The 19,340-nt window shown below is 58.3% G+C and overlaps 1 protein-coding gene across 1 annotated transcript; it reads left to right on the top strand.

Annotated features, from left to right (window-relative positions):
* The first annotated feature begins 13,475 nt into the window (after nt 1-13,475).
* Nucleotides 13,476-18,090, top strand: CBX8 (chromobox 8). The gene is made up of 5 exons (XM_030837907.2): nt 13,476-13,632; nt 14,012-14,055; nt 14,241-14,306; nt 14,433-14,499; nt 14,952-18,090. Exons 1-5 carry the CDS (start codon nt 13,564-13,566, stop codon nt 15,807-15,809), a joined length of 1,104 nt encoding a protein of 367 aa, XP_030693767.1. The 5' UTR covers nt 13,476-13,563; the 3' UTR covers nt 15,810-18,090.
* Nucleotides 18,091-19,340: the final 1,250 nt, after the last annotated feature.

The following is a 19,340-nucleotide window of genomic DNA, read 5'->3' as shown; positions in this document are numbered from 1 at the left end:
GGTGCCGTCAGCTGAGATCCTGCGCCCCATTTCTCCGACCTCCTCGGCGCCAGGCCTGGCGGAGGTCCCAGGCCGGGTCTCGAGAAGCGGGAGCTGCGTGTGGCCCAGGCGGCGAGGACCCACGGGCTCGGTGCCCGGGCGTCCCAGGCAGCCTGGAGCCAGCCGGGCGGCGGGAGGGAACGGTGAGAGGCATCGCTGTCACACCCCTCTCAGCGTCTCCTCTGTACCTGCCTGCTCCTGGACGGCAGGCTAAATGCTGCCCAAAGTGACAGGCCCGGCGGGTCCGCGGCCCAGCTACGCGATTGGGCCCAAGGAGGCCGGATCAGACAGCTGCGAGGGGGAGGGGCCGCAAGGGGTGTCTTTGGGAGGGGAGGTTGGCCAGGGTGGAGCCTCGGCCATCTCGGGCTCCTGCGTAAGTCTTTGACCCCCAAGTCCTATCTCCAGCTTGTTGCACCGCTTGCCTTTTCCCTCCTCACTCTGGCCGGTTTCCTTGCCCACCTGGAGAAGAGTTTTGGCCTCCTCCAGGCGACGGTCTGGACAAGGGAATGGCCCCTGGTCAGGTTGTCTGCCAACCGGGGAGGAGCCTCAGTGGTGTGGTGACAGTTCTCCTGCCAGCTGGGTGGGTGGCACAGCATGGCTTTGCCAGTGAATGTTGTTGGAGACCCCAATAGCTCACCTATCGCTCCCCACTGTGTACTGGGCTGAGGCCTTTTCTTCCCACCGTTTGCAATGGGCATGAGACTCCCAGAGAGTCTTGCCAGAGGCTGATGGTCCTGAAGAAACCTATGCATCTGGACCAGTGGCCCCCAGAGTCTGAGAGAACGATTCCTCCTCTCACACTCCACGGGTGCCTCAAGTGCCCCTCTCTTGGCAGTTTGAACTGGGGTTGTGTCGACCTTGCTTTGGCTTCCCCAGTGCCTGGAGATGCCACAGAGGGAGCCTCTTCCCTCTAAGGAGGCCATTTCCAGTAGCATGATGCCACCTATAGAATGTACCTGGAATTAGTCCCAGCTGTGGCTATGCCTCCAGCAGCTTGGCACTGGTACTGGAGCTGGAGAGAAGATAATGCCCCCCCGTTGTCCCTGACTGAGGTTGGGACTGGAGAGGCCATCTGGTCACTCAGCGCTTCCTTCAGGACTCTTCCTCTTTCTTCCTGGGCCCCCTAACTATTTAGTAGCTCTGAGCCTGGCATCATTTGAGAAACTGAGACCAGTACCGGGCACAGCTGGGACAGGAACTCCCAGCTCTCCTCAGGAGTCCCCGTGATTTCTAGGCAGTCACAAACTCCAGGGTTGTGTGCTGGCTGAGGCAATGCACCAGTGGCCAGCCGTCAATGGTTAACAAGTATTTTCTAAAGGTTTTGGAATCCCAGTAAACCTGACCACACGACCCCAAATGTACGGAATGTGGAAACTAGACAGGCTGCTCCAAGACTACCTGCTCCAAATGACCCTTTTACAGGAGAAACTGAGATCGAGAGAAAAAAAAAAAAAAAAAAGACTTGTCCAAGGCAGCTCAGCCAGTCAGGGGTGGAGCAAGTGCAGGTTTGGACCCAATTCTTTCCATTCCCAATCCAATCTTTTTGGATTATGCAGGCATGTCTCAGCAGCAGCCCGGGCACTGGCTTCCATGTTTGCATGGTCTGGTGGTCCTGGAACCCTGGAGCTGGTGCATGAAGACCCATAGTGGCTGCCTGATTGGCTCTGCAAGCACTTTGGAACTGACTGCCTTTGATGGCAGCCAGTGGCTCTTCCTGGGTGGCTGGGGAGGAGGGGGGCCAGAGGCAGGAAAACTCTGTTGGACTCTGGCCCCAGGCTGCTGGGCTTCTCGTCTGGCCAAAGTCTGGGAAATCCAAGGGCCAGTGACCCCAGCTGCACCCCAGATGGCTCTCTTGTGCCAAACCCCATGGCTTGGAGCAGCAGGAGGGCGTGTCTAGCTTCCTGCCGAGCCTGGTTCCACTACCACGGCACCTCCTCTTAGGCACCTCAATTCCTGGGTGACAGACCTAAGTCGAGCCCTGTCCTGCAGCTTAACTTGGTCACTAGCAAGTTACTTAGCCCCTCTGAGTCTATTTCCCCAGCTTTAAATGTGGTTAATAAAGTCTCCCTCTAAGGGCTGTGATGAAGAATAGAAGTGAAGAGTTCAGAAATCATCTAGTCAGAGCTTGCTATGGAGCCAGCAGCCCTTGCTCAGCGGATGGTAGCTACATCTATCCACTCCCACCACTCCTGCACACCCTCTTGTACCAGGCTGGGCACAAGACTCTGGGATACAAATGACCATAAAACATCATGTACATTTGAGCCCATGTAGAAACAGGTACTCCCAAGCACTCCCCAGCAGGCTCCCTTGGGCAGTTGGTTGGTGGGTGTCAGCTCCAGCTTCCTCCCTACCCTTGAATAAATTCCTCCAGTCAGTGCTCTCCAGTTCCAGCCTGGCTCCACCCTCTGCCCTGCCCCACCCTCTGCTGCAACTCAGAATCCAGCTGTCTATCCCTTGGCTGGCTTCCCTGAGCATCCCTGGGAACTCTCCAGTGTAGACAGCCCCGGGATCTTTCCCTCTGGGGAAGAGAATTGCCTGAACCCACAGAAGCTGGAAGAAGCACTACCTTACTGTAGGAAATTGAGCCTGGGACCTCTTTCCCCATCTTAGAAAAACAACACGTGTGTGTGTGTGTGTGTGTGTGTGTGTGTGTGTGTGTGTGTTAAGGAGTCCTGCTTTCCTGGGATCCGAAGTACTCTCCATGTGGGTCCATTATAGGTACCTGTCATAGCAACAAAATGGGGAAGAACCTGCCAATCTGGCAGGTGGGAATACTGATTTTCCAGAGAGGAGAGGAGCCTGCTCTTCTTGCAGTGCAAGTGCTGAAGGCACTTTCCTGGATTCCCCTGAGCTGGAAACCCGGGCTGGACAGCATTGAGAGCCTCATCTGGAGGGGGCACCCGGGTTAGCCTACAGGATCTGAGTACCCAATGGTGGGGAGGAGAGGCTCTGACTGAGGCTCCAAGTCACTCCCCCAAGCCACCTCTCCTCCACTTCTGTGCCCAACTTTCCTTCTCTTCCCCCACACTTGCCTCTGGCACACCCTCACCCTCAGACTCCCATCTCCACGCTCGCTGTCGGCTCACCCCTCAGCGGAGACAGGCGACTCCTCCACCCGCTTCTGAGTGGTCCAAGCGCCTTTAAAGCCCAGACGGATTGCTGAGATCCCCGCACCCACTGCCCTCACTCTCTCCATTTCCACTGGACAAGTCCGCGCGGACCCGACTAGTGCAAAGTGCGGCGCGAACTTTTCGCCTAATCAGACTTGGGAATTTGCTCTTAGAAGTTTCCGACTCCAGGGAGGAAAGCTCACCACCCTGCTGCCCCGCACTGGGGCTTGCGACGGTGACTCGCAGCCCGAAGCGTGGCGCTCGGCGCCCCCAGCCCGCGGGCGCCGTTCCAGCGGGATGGGCAGCCCGTCTCTCCGCGTGGGCTGCTCTTTGTTCTCGGTCGGTTGGGCCCGGGTTGGCTCCGGCTCTGGGGTCAACGAAGCCATTGCTCCGGACCTTGCAGGCTGGATGGTGTCCCCCTCAGGATGAGAGGCTGCTCGCGGGCCGGGGAGGTCCGACCCCTCCCCTAAGCTTGTGTGTGCAGGGGTGCGGTAGTGGGGAGGACTGTTCCGCGACCCACGGCCCGGGGCTGCTAGAACACCCAGAGCGGCCGGAGAACGAGGTCGTCTAGAGACCTTCTCCTTCAGACTTAAGAGATTTCGGAAGCAGTGGACCCAGCAACGCCTCTGGCTCCTTTCTCTACTATTCATTGGGTGTTCTCCCTACTCTCCTAAATGGAGAAATTGAGGCTGAAACCTGGAGCTATGATTGGGAGGCCTGGAATCCCAACTCTCCCTGCGTTTCCTAGCGAGGAAAAGACTTGAGAGCGGCTAGAACATTTCCTCCGGTATTCCAGGGGTGCCCTTCCCCCAGGGCGCCCCTGCCCCCAGGGAAGAAGCTGTGATATCACACCCACCGCCAGAAAAAAGATAATACCTCTGGGGTCGAGCTGCGCCACGCAGGGAGGTGTAAAAAAGGCAGAATGGAGACTGCGTCCAAAAGGCAGTGAGAATGAATGCAGAGGAAAGAGAAAGGAGATGGAGGGAGGGCCGGCTTCCTTGTCCCAACCCAGTAGTCCCAACTCTCAGCGACACCCTCTCCCGCGCCCCGCGGTCTCTTGGCGCCCTCCTCCTTTTCCGCGAAAACAGCCAGTCCTTCGACCGTGGGCTAATCCTCCGCCCATTTTCCCTCTCGCTTGCTCACTTCACTCTGCAGGTCGCTCCACTCTCAGCAATTCGTAATCCGGCTTTCCCCCTGCAACGCTGATTTTAAATGAAATGTAAGAATTATTTTAAAAGGAGTGACCGCAATGATGGCTTCTTGGTGGCTAAGCTGAACTGGCGCCACTTCCTTAATTAAACATAAAACTTCTGTCTTCTTGGAAGAGATAGGGAGTTCCTGTCCACAGCGCGATGCGGGGGAGGCCGCGGGTGGATCTCCCAACCTTTTGCACTGTGCTCTCTCTGCACTGTTTACTGGGAGAGGCAAGACTGACCTTGGAGGGGACAAGTTCTGCTGCAAAAATCTTCTGGAGCCCAGAATAGCCCTGAAAGTGGCCCCACGATGACAATTCTGGTCCAAATCCATTTGCCATATTTATTTGTGGATTTCTCCATGCCACTCCCCTTCATATTAAAAAAGATCAAAACGATGTTTTAATGTATAAAAGATGCTTCCTCCACATAATGCCCTCCTGACTATCCACACACCCGTTTTCTGCTTTGAATCCAAGGATTTCTGCTGCCCCAGTCGTTGCGGCGACCAATCCCAGAGCAAGGAAGTGCTTCCTCTTGATCTGTCCAAAGGGTGGGGAACTGAGCCTTAGAGGGGCCAGACCAGAGGCCCAGAGCGCTGATCAGCCAGATACCTCCTTAATCCAGTCGGGCCGCTGGTCTACTTTCTCCCCTCCCCACGCTACCTTCAACATCGACCTCCGATACCCCCAGCCACAGTCCATGCTGCCCCCGTTTCCCGAGCCACTGAACATCCCTCTACTGTTGAGGTGATAGAGTGTTTTCCAGGACTCTCACGGTGGCTCAGCCCTTGACCCGTTTGGCCCAAAGTAGATAAACTCCAAGGGTGAAACTAGAAAAACAACAGAAACTCAGCGTGAACATCACATTTCCACTACTTTAAACTTCATCTCTCCCTGGTCTGGTCAAGAACCCCACACTCACAGCAAAATCAGTTTTTCTTGCCGTAAGCTTCTGTTTTCAGGATCTCAAAGACTAGCTGAAGCAAAGAAAATTAATTTTGCCTCCATTTGCTGTGTCATTCTAGATAAGCCATTATTATGCAAATGAGAGAGTGCGGCTTTCAAGATGAATAAGAACGGTGCCGGGTAGCGGCGCAGGACAGCCCCAGATGTTTGCATAATTACTTCTGCCCCAACTTCAAGAGTGCAAAATGTCAAGGGAGGAAGTGTTGCGGGTAAATACGGTACCACGTTCCCTGAATTTGATTTCCTAGAGAAGGGCGGGGAAGTCGATCTGAGGCTTTCATCTGCAGCGAGAGAAGGCGTCCCGACTCTCTGGCGAGAGTGGCCCGGCCTGAGTGGCCGTCGGTGTCCTCCCCCTGGGGGGTGAGCCATCCCGCAGACAAGGGTGGCCGGAGAGACGGGTCTCGCCCGGGCAGTGAGGCGCTTGCGCGGGGACAGAGCCACCGCTGGCCGCGCGCTTTCCGGCAGCCCCGGAACCAGCAGCACGGCTTCTGGGCGTGCGCGGAGCCGGCGCGCTCTGGTCGCGCAACCTCGACGCCCGCCCGGCCTCGTCCGGCCCCCAACAGCGCCCACCCTTGGGACTAACGCTGGGGGCGCACCGCGGAAGTCCCGACCGGGGGCTACAGGAAAAGGCACTGATCAGAGTGGAGGACGCCGAGGTTCCACCAGGGTCCATCAGAAACAAGAAGGCCGGACCCTCCCGAGCACCGTCGCGTTTCCTCCGTCGAATCCCAAACGTCTGCCCCTAGGGTTTCCCGTATGCCCCGGTGAGGGCGAACGCCTCGGCGAACGCCTCGGCCCCCTGAGGTTCTTTCTGAGTGCTCAGACTCGCTCCCCACCCCCACCCCTCCAACATGTGCCTCGTCAAAGGACCCGGCAGGCTCCTGCACTCGATTTTTCCGACCTCTAAAAGGGGAGACTGGATTTTGGCTCTTCTCAGCGTGAACAACCTCGCGAGGAAGTGGCACTGACTGAAGGATCTCCAGTTTGGAACTAACTTGAAGTCCCCTGAGTCACATCAAAAAGTCACTTCAATTCCTTCCGCTTGGGGGCGGGGTAGGAAGTGAGAATGAACGTGAAGCGCCAGAAGGAGTCCCAGGCGTCCCTGCAGATTCCCTGGGGCGGGAGAGATCCTGTGGGGATGGACAGGGCAGTGTGGCGACCAGTTGGCCACCATGGCTGGCGGCCGAAGTGCCAATCCTGACAGAGGTCGGGTTCTAGGGAGCCAGGCGACCTCGCTGAGCGCAGGCTCTAGGGCCACCAGTCACTGCCCAACCTTGTCTTCCCTTGGGAAGTGCGTGTTCCCTGCCTTCTCGATGGATGGGGTCACGAGCGGGAAGGAAGCACACACGGACCCTGTCGAGTCACTGCGAGGTCAAGGCCCTCTCCGTGCAGGCAGAATCCGGAGTCAGACTCTCCACCTGGGGCATCTTATATCACAGGCTGCAGTCAGTGGGTCGAGCCCGGCGGCCAAGGCTGACGCAGCAGCAGAGTTCGCGCGTCCGGGGAATCTCGGGGCCAGGAGGCTTCTGATAACACCCTCCTCTCGGATGGGGCGCAGAGGCCTTGACCCTTAGGCCACCCATTTTTCTCAGGCTTCTCTGCCCCCACACCCCGCTGCCCTCTTCGCTTCTCCCAGTCCCGCCCCGGCTGTGCCTAGGCCGTAGAGTCTGACGCCCTTCCAGGGACGACGGGAACCGAACACCCAGACCTATCCGCTCTCGGACCCCTTTCATCCTGCGGGTTAGGCACGGAGGTGCAGCCGCTCAGGTCTCCCGTCCACCTCGGAGCCATCTCCCCTTGCACCCCGCCAGCCGAGGGTGCCTCCAGGCTCCCGGAGCCGGACTTCGCAAGCAACACCAGGCAGCCTTCCCGGAGAGGACTTGGGGGGACCCACCACGCGGCGCGCGTGCGCGCATGCGCGCATGCGTGCCGGCCTCATCTCTGTGCGCGTGCTCCTGCAGCACCGCACCCGCACGGAGCCAGGCCTCCGCGCTGCAGGAGCCGCGGTTGCGTTTTGGTAGCGAGGCCATCTGGTGGGACGCATCCCGCGGCAGGCCGTGCTAAGGGGCGAGTCTAGACTGTGTCTGAGGAGCACACAGTTTCCCTGGGAGGGTCGGTGAGCACCCGGCTCCCTCTTTGTGGGTACCCCTCATAGGAGGTAGGGAAAGTTCGGGCTTGATACCGGGCTCCTTGGGGAAAGTCACCCAACCCAGACCCACCAAGTCCCATTAGCCTGACCTGGCCCCAGAACACTAATAAGCGACAAGTGTAACAGTAATGATGAACATTTATTGAGCATTTGCCTGTGCCTGACGGTGTGATAGTGCTTACATGACAACTCTCTGAACCTGTCCATTCACCCCCTGGGGTAAGCATGTTAATATTTCTTTTTAAATAACAGTTATAGGAGCTGAAGCACAGAGTGGTTAAGTAACTTGCACAAGGGCACACAGCCAATAAGTGGATTTGAACCACTGGCCCTAGAGCCCACAATTTTAGCCACTGTGCTCTATGATGAAGGAAAAACAAAGACTTCCACCAACATCCAGCCTCCAGCTGAGTCGACTGAGCTCTGAGAACTCCTCCCTCCCTCTGTTGTTCCAGCATCAAATTTTATGCTAATGGCCCAGAGCAGCATCTCTGCTTAGCACAACCAGGTTGCTGATTCTGGCAATAAGATCACTGTCTTCATCTATGGCCAGTTCCATGAGCCTCCATTAGCCCTTTCTTACCTTGAATAATTTCCATAAGCCCTGGAGGAAGTGAAACATGCAGAGTGTCCAAAGCCACTGCTGTAGATATTAGAGAGCATTGGGCTTGGGACTCCTCAGGCAGAACCCGTGTTGTATGTCCTTGGGCAAGTTACTTGCCTCACTGTGCCTCAAGTTTCCTCATCTATAAAATGAGGATAATAGAATTGCTCTTACCAGGTTGATAATGGAATGGCTCTTACCAATGGTAAGTGGGATAATGCAGGTGCCCAACAACAGCTGCTCAATAGATGTTGCTTGCCCCTGTGGGGCTGCTATTCCTCCTGCGATTTCAGGGGGCTGAAGTCAAAGGCTATGTGTCATCTAGAGTGTGTGCAGGCTTGTGGGAAATTATTGTAACATGGTCAGCCCCTTAGTATCCTTTGCAGCATGTTCTCGTGTTTCTCTGACACCGATGGTCTGGGTCTGAAAGTCTACTCGGGAGGAGAAAACGGGACAGGAGAAGTGGGAACTTCTTGATTCTGGGAAGGAGTAGAGGCTAGAGCCCAGGCCAGAAACCATGGCAGCCTCACCTCCAGTCACCGGCCAGTCTGCCTGGGCCGGGTCTTTGGGACCTCTTTGCCGGGTGTTCGGTCACCCCTGCCCTTCCCCTGTAGCGGGCGAACAGCGTCCCGGAGATGTCGGGCCCTGGCCCAGGCGTGGGGGCGGCAAAGTTGGAGGGCGCCCGCCAGGCTCCGGGGCCGCCGGTGGTAAGTCACGGGCCGCGACCGCCACACACGCGGCCACGGCCCACGCGGCCACGCTCGGAGCCACCCGCGCTCACTTCACAGCCGGCCCGGCTGTCGCGCCCGAGGCAAATGGTTGGGTTCCAAATCCGCCCGCGTCCGCGGCCAAGACCAGGCAGGTCCGACACCCGCCAAGCCGTGGAGTTGAAAAGCTCCCAGTGAACGAGCCAAGGCCCGGTCTCACCCTCTAGCTAGAGGACGCGCTGGGGCTTGCTGGTCTGGCGACCCAGGAGCCCAGCCCCTCATCGCGGCCGCCCTTCGCCTTCCCTCCCCTCGGACCGCGCCAGCCTCGGGCCTCCTCCCCGGGGGCTGAGTCCACGGGCAGCGGACACAGGGAGGCCTAAAAGGCCCCCTGGACCGGGGGCGGCTCCCCGGTGAAGGAGGCGGGCGCATGGAGCACAGGGTCCGGACTCTTTCCGGAGACTGGGCCGAGGGCTGGGGCTGGCTTCCAGGAGTCGGGAGCAGGTTGGAGGCCCTTTGTTGGGAAGGGAAGTGGCAGGCGCGTCCCCAGTTCACCAAAACGAGTGCAGAGTCGGGCAGGAGACCCAGGCGTTCGGGAAGCAGGTGTCCCAAGGTGGGCGGGCGTCTATAATTCCATAAACAAAGAAACTGGGCAGCTCATCCCCGGAACTAGGGGGTGGTGGGAAGACTGCTAAAAGAATCGCCGACAATTTCCTTCATAAAAATGCGATCTGAGAGCATTTGATTTCCACTTTCACTCCCCCCCGCCCCGACACACGCACTGTCTCCAAAGACACTCAAATTGCAGCCATATGGGGCTAAAGTAATAGGAAGCAGTTACCTTATTTACTGCAGTGGCGGCGCACTCGAACCTGACAGCCGCAGCCGAGGACCGCCGGGCAATGAAATTAAGAGCAGAAGGTTCTTGTTCTTTGAAACTCTGTTTTGTTTACACCCAAGGGTGCACGAGGGAAAAGCAATTATCTAACTTTGAAGGATAAAAGAGGTTGTGTGGAGGAAAGAAGGGAGGTGGCGAGAACTGAGTGATCGAGGAAGGCAGGTTCAATAAGAAAGGTGGAGAGCGGGGTTCCTTCTTCCCTTGGCTTCTAAGTGTCACCGGCTGATCACTTTGAAAGTCTCAGCGGGAAGGACGCCTCTACCACCCCACGCTAGCCCCCTCTCCCGGCAAGTACAGGCATCTTTCTTCACCCACCAGAGAGGCCCCAGCTCTGGGTCGCGCCAGACTACAAATCTATTTCTCAGACTGCCACCTCTCAGTCTCCAAACTGTCGGGGAGTTGAGGTCACCCAATGACTGGTGTTCACACTCTCTGCAGCCCTGCTCTCTCACAAACAGTTGGCAGCAGTGCGCCAGTCAGGAGTGAGACACACCCCCATCACTAAGTTGGGGGTTGCTTTCCCCACCCCGCGGGACTGAGTTTCTCTGCAGCGGACAAGAACTGGGCTTGGTCTGATTGTTCTCAGATTATTCTATGCCTCTCGTTTCCTTCTGGATCGAGTTCCACCTTTGCTATAGGCGCTGCAGGCAACCCGACGTTTGAAAACTCAGACAGCTCGCAAGCGCTAAGCTAATTTTGTTCAGAACAAGTGTTTTTGCCACCAGACATAAAGACAGGCGGGAAAATGCGACGGGGAAGCAAAAAAAAAAAAAAAAATTACTAAATACCCCTCCGGAGGAGGGGGCCATGCACGGCAGCGCTGGGGTTTTCATTTCCCACTTGAAGCTTCGGAGGCACTTAGGCAAGGAAGAAAAAAGAGAGTGAGAGAGGGAGGGAGAAAGAGAGAGAGGGAGAGAGAGAGAGGGAGGGAAAGAGGGAGGGAGAAAGAGAGGGAGAGGGAGAGGGAGGGGAGAGAGAGGGAGAGGGAGGGAGAGAGGGAGAGGGAGGGAGAGAGAGAGGGAGAGGGAGGGAGAGAGAGAGGGAGAGGGAGGGAGAGAGGGAGAGGGAGGGAGAGAGGGAGGGAGGGAGAGAGGGAGGGAGGTGAGGGAGGGAGGGAGGTGAGGGAGGGAGGGAGGTGAGGGAGGGAGGGAGGGAAGGAGGAAGGAAGGAAAGAAAGAAAGAAAGAAAGAAAGACAGAAAGACAGAAAGAAAGAAAGAAAAAGAAAGAAAGAAAGAAAGAAAGAAAGAAAGAAAGAAAGAAAGAAAGAAAGAAAGAAAGAAAAACACTGGGAGGGAGGAGCTGAGCTAACTTTTTCAGCGTGAAACTGATACCATCGACCTCTGCACGCCTCGTGCAAACTCCGGGTCTGTAAAGGCACCCAACGCAAACACAACTCCCGGGAACAGGGCTCCAGAAACCCTATCAGAAGGGAAACCACCACTCTTCTCTGGCGCAGGCCAGCTTGCGTGGGGTGGGGGAAGGCGGGGGGTAGCGAAGCCGGTCCGTTCCTCCAGCCCGATCGGGACAGGCTCCCTCTCTTCGGCTCCAAGGTGGCCCTGGGGCTGCCCGGGAATTCGGGCGGCCGGTGCGTGGCTGGGACAGCCTGGCAGCCATCGCCCACAGCGGGCAGCGGATTCCAAGCGGGTGCGGGCGGGGTGTGCAGAGCGACCCGGGCCCAGGGCGGAGGGTGGGCTTTCTCTGGGCGGGGAAACCAGACACTTATAGGCGGCTGAGGCCGACTTTATTTTTACTGCCCAAACTGTTGGAAAGTATTTAAGCTTAAACAGAAACAGCTGTATCGCTGGCACCGGCCAACGAAACTATTTGTTACCGGGAATGACTTTTTATGATTAAGGACGCGGCCGTCGGCGGCCTCTCGCGGGCAGCCCGCGCGGGTCGCCAGAGCGATCTGGGCGTCGCCAACTCGCTGTTCGCTTATAAGACCAAATGGCCAGAGAGAGGAGACTGTACACCTAAAGCCCACCTTGTAAAGTTTGAGCAAGGCCAAAAACTGGAACCCCGCGTTTCCAGGGGTGGGGGCGGGGAGTGGCAGGGAGGGTGGGCCGGGAGCCGCGCCTGTCCCGCGCTTCCAGGACGCGCCGCTCCCGCCGCGCACCTAACTTTGGACAGGAGGCCGGTTTTCCGCTCTGGGCTTTCTGCCCTTTCGAGTCAGACTCCTTGGCTCGCCTTTCCTTCTCTCTCTCTCGTTCTTTCTTTTTTCTCTCTTCCACCACATCCCTCGCCAAGGGAAACTGCTTCCAATCAAGTTTATCAGCGATGTTTTAACTAAATCGTGGGTTCCGAGGAGTAGGTGCTGTTACTTGCAGCTTGGTTGGTAAGAGAAAAGTGTTGGGGATTGCTGGGCCCGGACTTGGGCTGCTGTCCCCGCCGCCGCCGCCCCAGCCACGGGTCACCTCGAGCTGAACAGGAGCTTGTGTTTGCGTGTGTGCAAACTCGAGGCTTCTAGGGCCCGGCCCTCGCCCCCTTTCCTGGACCCCGCCATTTTCGCCCCTCTTCCTCAACCCGCACTAGACCCCGCGACGCTCCCCGGGTTTTCTCGCGGAGTGTCTGCCACGCACGTTGGGAAGAGCTGTGGACAGGAAGTGCGCGGCGCAGGCCCAGCGGGTCGCCCGGATCCGGGGGAAGCAGGACGCTCCCCCAGCCGCGCGCCCCAACCCCAACCAAACTCCAGACTCTGCTTGGTGGTCGTCCATGCCCTCCCCCAACACACCCAGGCCCGGGGCACGGAGCGGCTGGGCTGTGGCTGGCGACCCTTGGGGCCAGGGCCTGGCGGGGACGAGCAGCGCGGGCTGGCGGCAGAGGCAGGTGGCTGCGGGCGTCTGGGACGGGTGGGGGGGGCAAGAAAAAGGCGCGCGACGCCCCCCACGGGATCCCGGGGTGTGGGAAGAGTCGGACGGCAACAGCGAGCCGCCACTGGGTCTGCATTCGGCTTCCAAGCTGGGGGCGAGCGCTCGAGCCCAGCCCGGCTCGCAGGGCCCGGAGGGTGGCCGAGGGCAGGGTTGCGCGACAGGAGAAGGAGACGCAGGCACATTGATTTGTTAGCGGGATGGGGCTGGCGGCAGCGGGGGAGGCCGTTGTCATGGAGACCGAGGGTCGGGTGTGCAACTCGGGGGGAGGGGGCCGGGTGGAAGAGCTGGCAAGGGGCGCGTCGCCGGCTCTTGGGGTTCGGGCGCGGCCTGCGGCGCCCCAACACCTGTGCATTGTGCATTGTGCGGCGCGGGCGACGGCGGGGGGAGGGAAGGGCGCGAGTCCGGGCGGTGGGGGTGGGGCGGGCTGGGGGTCGCTGAGGGGGCGTGGCCTGGCTGACACCACCGCAGGGGTCCCAGCGAGAGCTGTGAGGGACGCTGAGCACCGGAGGGACATCTTGGCGGCGGGAAGGGGGCCCCGGCGGGGACAGAGGGTGGACAGCCCCCCTGCCAGCCCAGCAGACTGACAGCGGCCGAACCCGCCCTCCATGCGACGTCACTTCCGGCGGCGGCCTCCCTCTCTCTCTCTCTCTCCCCCCCCCCCCACCGCCAGCGCTCTGTCTCCGGAGTCGCTTCGGACTCCGCCCCCTGGCGATTGGAACGCGGGTCACGTAGCAACGCGGGGGAGAAAGCGAGAGGGGCGTGGCCCACAGCTCGCCCAATCAGAGCGCGGGAGAGCTGGCCCTGGCCGCTCGGCTTTAGCAACGTCGTTAGCAACACGTGGGGCGGGAGGAAGAGTGGGGAGAGAAGGGAGGAGGGAGCCGCGCGCGGGAGGGGGTGGGGAGGGAGCGAGCGCGCGGGAGGGGGAGGAGAACTGACGTCAGCGGGAGAGTATTATGGTCTGTCGTGCGCTGGCTGCTGCTTTTCTGCTCCTGGAAGCGGCCAAGGGGGGAAGCGGCGAGTCAACATGGAGCTTTCAGCGGTGGGGGAGCGGGTGTTCGCGGCCGAAGCCCTCCTGAAGCGGCGCATACGGAAAGTAGGTGCCCCCAGGCCTTGGGCCGAGCCCTCCCCTCCCGGCCCGGGTTCCCTCCCCCTGCTGCAGCCCAGCTTCCCTTCCCCCAGGTCCCAGCAGCGGCCGCGGCCGTGGCGGCGGCTCTGAGCCCAAGCGCTTTCCTTAGACTTGCAGCGATGCACAGATTGCATGGGTGGGGGGTGGGGGGCGGGGTGGGGGGAATGAATGCCGGTGCATGCACTTTGTGCAGCGTTTCGTGCAGGGGCGATGCAGCGGGCGCTTGCCTTTCGCGGTGGGATTTCGCGCATTCATTCGGTGCATGCATTTTTTTGCATGTATTTCTCGTGTCCTCGTCATGCATTTTTCCCCGTGCACACATACATTTTCCTTTTTACATCCTCAGGGACGCATGGAATACCTCGTGAAATGGAAGGGCTGGTCGCAGAAGTAAGTAGGTTCTGTGCAATTCTCAACCCCAGACTGTTATTTGGGAGCTTGCTTTCTTCCTCTTTTTCCCTTTACGTTGAAATACAATACAATGCAACAAGAAAAGTTACAGACATACACACACCTACCCGCGGCTCTTTCCCTGCTCCCGGGACTGATGCCCACTTCTTCCTGATTCCTTTTAGGTACAGCACATGGGAACCTGAAGAAAACATCCTGGATGCTCGCCTGCTCGCAGCCTTTGAGGAAAGGTAGAGGCCCCTCCAAGCTTCGACTTCTCACTTAGAACATGAAGGGTGGCTCCTATCCAGCTTGAACTGGAGGCCCACTTGGTTTCTTTACTCACACACCCCTTTCTCCCTCCTTCCTTTCTGTAGGGAACGAGAGATGGAGCTCTATGGCCCCAAAAAGCGAGGACCCAAACCCAAAACCTTCCTGCTCAAGGTAGGATGGCAGTGTCCAATGGTGGGCAGCAATGTTATGTCAGTTTGTGGGAAGCGGGCCCTGAGGGCTTGTGAACCAGTGGGGTGTCCTATTCGTAATCTAGGAGGGAGTCCCCAGACAGGCTGTCACCAAGTCACTGGCACTGCTAAGTGTGTCTTGAGGGGAGGGGTATTTTAGAATTCCACACTAGAATTCCTTTATCGGACCCCCCAGCCATCCCAAATAGACATGTAATCAAATACAAGAAGTGTGCTTGGTGTGGATGGCTGCTTCCAGATAGATCGTCTACTCCTTCCTCCAGACTGCTGCCCCTAAGCTTCACCCCAACCCATATAGAAATTCCAAGGCATCAGAGAGTGTAGCAGGGAGGGTGGGGCTGGAAGAGGGGTGGGGAGGTGGGGGCGGTGGACAGGGCACTGCTCTGCTCTTGACACTGCATTCTCTTCTTGCAGGCCCAAGCCAAGGCAAAGGCCAAAACTTACGAGTTCCGAAGTGACTCGGCCCGAGGCATTCGGATCCCCTATCCCGGCCGCTCACCCCAAGAACTGGCCTCTACTTCCCGGGCCCGTGAGGGCCTTCGGAACATGGGTCTTTCGCCACCGGGGAGCAGCAGCACCTGCCGAGTGGAGCCCCCTCGGGACCGTGATCGAGAGAGGGAGAGGGAACGAGAGCGTGAACGGGGTGCTAGCCGCACAGATGACAAACCCAGCTCGCCAGGCGACAGCTCCAAGAAGCGAGGTCCCAAGCCCCGGAAAGAGCTCCTGGACCCCTCACAAAGGCCCTTGGGAGAACCCAGTGATGGCCTTGGAGATTACCTCAAGGGCAGGAAGCTGGACGACACTGCTTCCGGGGCAGGAAAGTTCCCAGCTGGCCACAGTGTGATCCAGCTGGCTCGAAGGCAGGACTCGGACCTGGCCCAGTGTGGTGTGGCCAGCCCCAGCCCGGCTGAGGCCACGGGCAAGCTGGCTGTGGACACCTTTCCAGCCAGGGTCATAAAGCACAGGGCCGCCTTCCTGGAGGCCAAAGGCCAGGGCACCCTGGACCCTGGTGGCCCCCGGGTCCGGCATGGCTCAGGCACCCCCAGCTCTGTGGGGGGCTTGTATCGGGACATGGGGGCCCAAGGGGGAAGGCCCTCCCTCATCGCCAGGATCCCAGTGGCCAGAATCCTGGGGGACCCAGAGGAAGAATCCTGGAGCCCCTCTCTGACCAACTTGGAGAAGGTGGTGGTCACCGACGTGACCTCAAACTTTTTGACCGTCACAATTAAGGAAAGTAACACGGACCAAGGCTTTTTTAAAGAGAAAAGATGAATTGCTGGGTGGGTGATCCCAGGACAAGAGAGCAGGAGAGAGAGTGAGAGTGCAAACTTGGCATAATGCTTTTTATTTCTGGGTGGGAGGTGGCCTTCTGGCTGGTCCTTTCCCATCCCTACCTTCACATAACCCCCTTCCTTTCATCCCTCCCCCTCAGTTTTGGTTGGAAAGATTATCTCTAGAGTTATATTTTCTATTAGATGTAAATATGTTATTTAAGAAAAAATATCTAAATATATATATTTCAACTCTTGAAGTTGTTTTATTTAAACGAGGAGAGAAAGAGAGACTCAGTGTGGTTCAGTTGGGGCAGACAGGCTGAGATGGGCAGGAGGGGCCTGACAGCCACCCAGGGCACTAGGGAGGATGAAGACCTGGGCACTGGGCCTCTGATGGTGTCAGGAGAGACTCAGCCAGCCCACCTAACCCCTCCTCCCTTTTCCTACAGCCCCAGGTCACACCCCTGGAACCAAGGCAGGACCTGGATTTTTTCTCTCTTCCCATTGGTGGGCCAGGCCAACAAAAGGTTGGCTCCCCAATCAGAAAGGAAGGGGGTGGGGTCAGTCTGTTATTCTTTTTCCTAATTTTTTTTTTTTTTTAAGATTAAGAAATCTGTTGCGGGGAGAAAGTATTAACTGGAGTAACATTTTGTGTGTGAGGTTAAAGGTAAAAAGTTGCGGGTGGTTGGGGAGCAGCAGATTTCTCCCAGGACCACACCAGAAAAAGCACTTTACGGGAGATGTGTGTGTTGTACACGCAGATCGGATCGTGTGTATGTCATGTGGACAAAATCTCCCAGTTCCCTCGATTCCTTTCCTTACTCCACAGAAAGAAAAGAAATCCAGCGAATCTGTTTACATTCCCGAAATGCCAGGATAAATTGGGAGGATTGCATGTCAGTGCCCAGAGTTCGAGGCGCTTGTTGTTTTACAAGAAAAGTGGTCGGGGTGGACTTTTCCTTTTCGCGTCCTCTAGTTACGCCAGAAGAGACGGTGGCCCCCACCTCCCAGGAAGAGTTGGACTAGCCTCCCTCCCTCGGGGAGGGCGGGCCGCCAGCTCTCAGGAGAATGTATGGCCAGACAGGCCCACCCTGCGGGACCCACAGAGGGAGGGGCGGCTGGGAGCGGGGGCCGCAGCTTGGCTGGGAGTGCGATGGAGGGTCTGGGCTTGGGGCTCGGGGCTCGGAGCCGGCAGGACTCGCATCCCGGCGGTTTCGGCTGGGAGAGGGGAGGGGCGAGAGGAGGTTTCCATCCAAGAGTGCGCATCAGAACTTTTCCTTTTTTTTTTTTTTACCCCCTTAAAAGCAAAAGCTATAATTTATAGGCCTTTTCGATTCGCGGAGTGTTCTCTATTTGAACTCGACATTCAAACTCCGCCAGAGGGGGAGGGAGGAGCGGGAGTTGGAGAAGAGACGGCTGGGGAGGCCTTGCGTGGCGGCGGGTCCCGGGACGCCCCCGCCCCGGCCGACTCCTGACCACGCTGTGCTCCAGGGTCGCAGAACGTGCGCTCCTCTTTTGACTCAAAAGCACAAATCTGTCCCCCTCACATCCCGGTCCCTTCGAGGAATGATCCTGCGGCCTCCCCGCCCTCCCCCACCCTTAAAGGGCCAGCGGGGATCTAACTTCCCATTGCTAGTGGAGGGAGGGGCGAGGGGGCCCCGAGCCTTGAGAGGAAGCACAGATTCCGGGCGAGCGCGGCGGGGACCCGGGATTGAGGGGGGAAACTTCTCGATGCTGGGGGGACAGGGCGGGAACCCCAGCCTGGTTTCTCTTCCTCACTCCCCGTATTCCCACCTCCCTCTTCTCAGCCTCTCTCTCCTCCAGACTTTTGCCTTTGAAGTGAGGGGGTAAAAAAGAGGAAGACGGTGTACTACATGATTTTTTTTTTAATTATGAAATTGCGCCTGTAAAGAGAAGCCCCTGGAATGGGGATTTTTAAATGCTCGCGTTTGTAAAACTGGTATTTTAGACTTTGTATAAAGAAGCGCCGTTGACCAAGTGTATCTATTTAAATATCGACGCTATTTTCAGATGAAACTTCATTGACGGGACATGTCTGTTACCGAGTGGAAGGTCACTCCGGGACACGTGTCTTCACCTGGCTGCCGCCTTCCCTCCCTCCCTTCCTCCCTTCGCCCTCATCTCCCTCCCTCGGGGCTGACTTTGCCCCTTCCCCCTGACCTTTCCCGGCTAGCGTCGTTCTGCCCCACCGTCCCTCTGTCCTGCCGTCTGTCCGTGGCCATTCGCTCGTCTCTTTTACTCTCTTTTGCGACGCTGACCTGGGGGTGGGTGGGCAGGGCCGGGGCCGCGTGGCTGGGAGTCTGCAACCGCGCGGGATGTGTGCGTGTTGGGTTTATTTAATTCTAAGATTTGTACAAATCTCGACTCGATCTCCGCCTCAGCTCGAGTGAAGGTTGGCACCTATCTTCCGCGGTTGTGAATGTCTGTATCCAATACCGCTTTTTACATGTTTAAATATATACTTTGTAAATAGAGACGTGTCTCGGATTTATTCCTTTTTGCTGGCCCTCGAGAAGAGGGAACAGGCGCCTCGCGGGGGAGAGGATCCTTCCCTCCTCGCTCATTTCCCATCCCACCCCCCTCTCTCGCCCTGTCGGCCCTGGACGATTCCGTTTCCAGTAGGCCCTTCCCCAACTGAGGGGATGCCAAACCCGGCGGTGGAGAGGGGTAGGCTTGGGAGGGAGCGGGATGTGACCCTTCTTAGCCTTCTATAAGGGGATGGTCCTGGCTTTCCTCACCTACGGACTGCACTTCTCTGCGGCCTGGGCAGAACTCGGGGATCTCGGGAAGATGGGCCCGACCTCTGGGTTCCCTTTTCTTCTGGCAGGACTCCCGCAGCGCACCCCACCCCCAGGCCTGAGGTCCTGGTCCCTGACGCCCGGCGCCTCTGTGCCGCGCTCCCCCAGCTTCCCCGCCAGCTCACCAGTGCTGTCTGGGGACCCGCCCCCCAGACCCACCTAGCCTCGCCAGCGCTCCCCGAAATGCAGCGCCTCGCGCCTATTGATTGAGGAATTGAGTTCGCGGGTATTGCTAGGCAACTGGCTGCTCCGAGCTGGCGCAGAGCGCGCTGATGTGATTAGTGAACCCGGAGCTGCCGCGGCGCAGCCCCGCGCCCCCGCCCCCGCCAACCCCCACTGCCTCTCAGTCTCCGGTCTTCTGGGGGGCAACACCCCCATCGCTGGGCGAGGAACGGTCTGGGGTAGAGCAGAGCACAGGGTGGGGTGGGGGTTTCTCAGATTTTCCTGGCCGAAGACTGCAGCAATGGGGCGGGGTCGTGAAGCCGGCACAGAAGAGCCGCCCTTGGGACCCCAAAGAGGCCACCACATTGAGCTCACTTCCACCCCCATAGCCCTAGCAGGCGTCGCCCCGTGGAGAAGCGCGGATCTAGGCGTACTTGGCAGAGCCCGAAGGGAGGCGTGTGGGCACGCGTAGGCTGGCGCATCTCCTGCTCTTGTCCATCGAATCGGTGACCCCACGTTTGGCGGAGCTCTCCCCGCCTCCTTTCTCT

The sequence above is a fragment of the Globicephala melas genome, chromosome 20, assembly GCF_963455315.2.
Source record: "Globicephala melas chromosome 20, mGloMel1.2, whole genome shotgun sequence".
NCBI lineage: Eukaryota > Metazoa > Chordata > Mammalia > Artiodactyla > Delphinidae > Globicephala > Globicephala melas.
The sequence above is the reverse complement of the archived record's forward strand: the minus strand, read 5'-3'. Positions and strand labels throughout refer to the sequence as shown.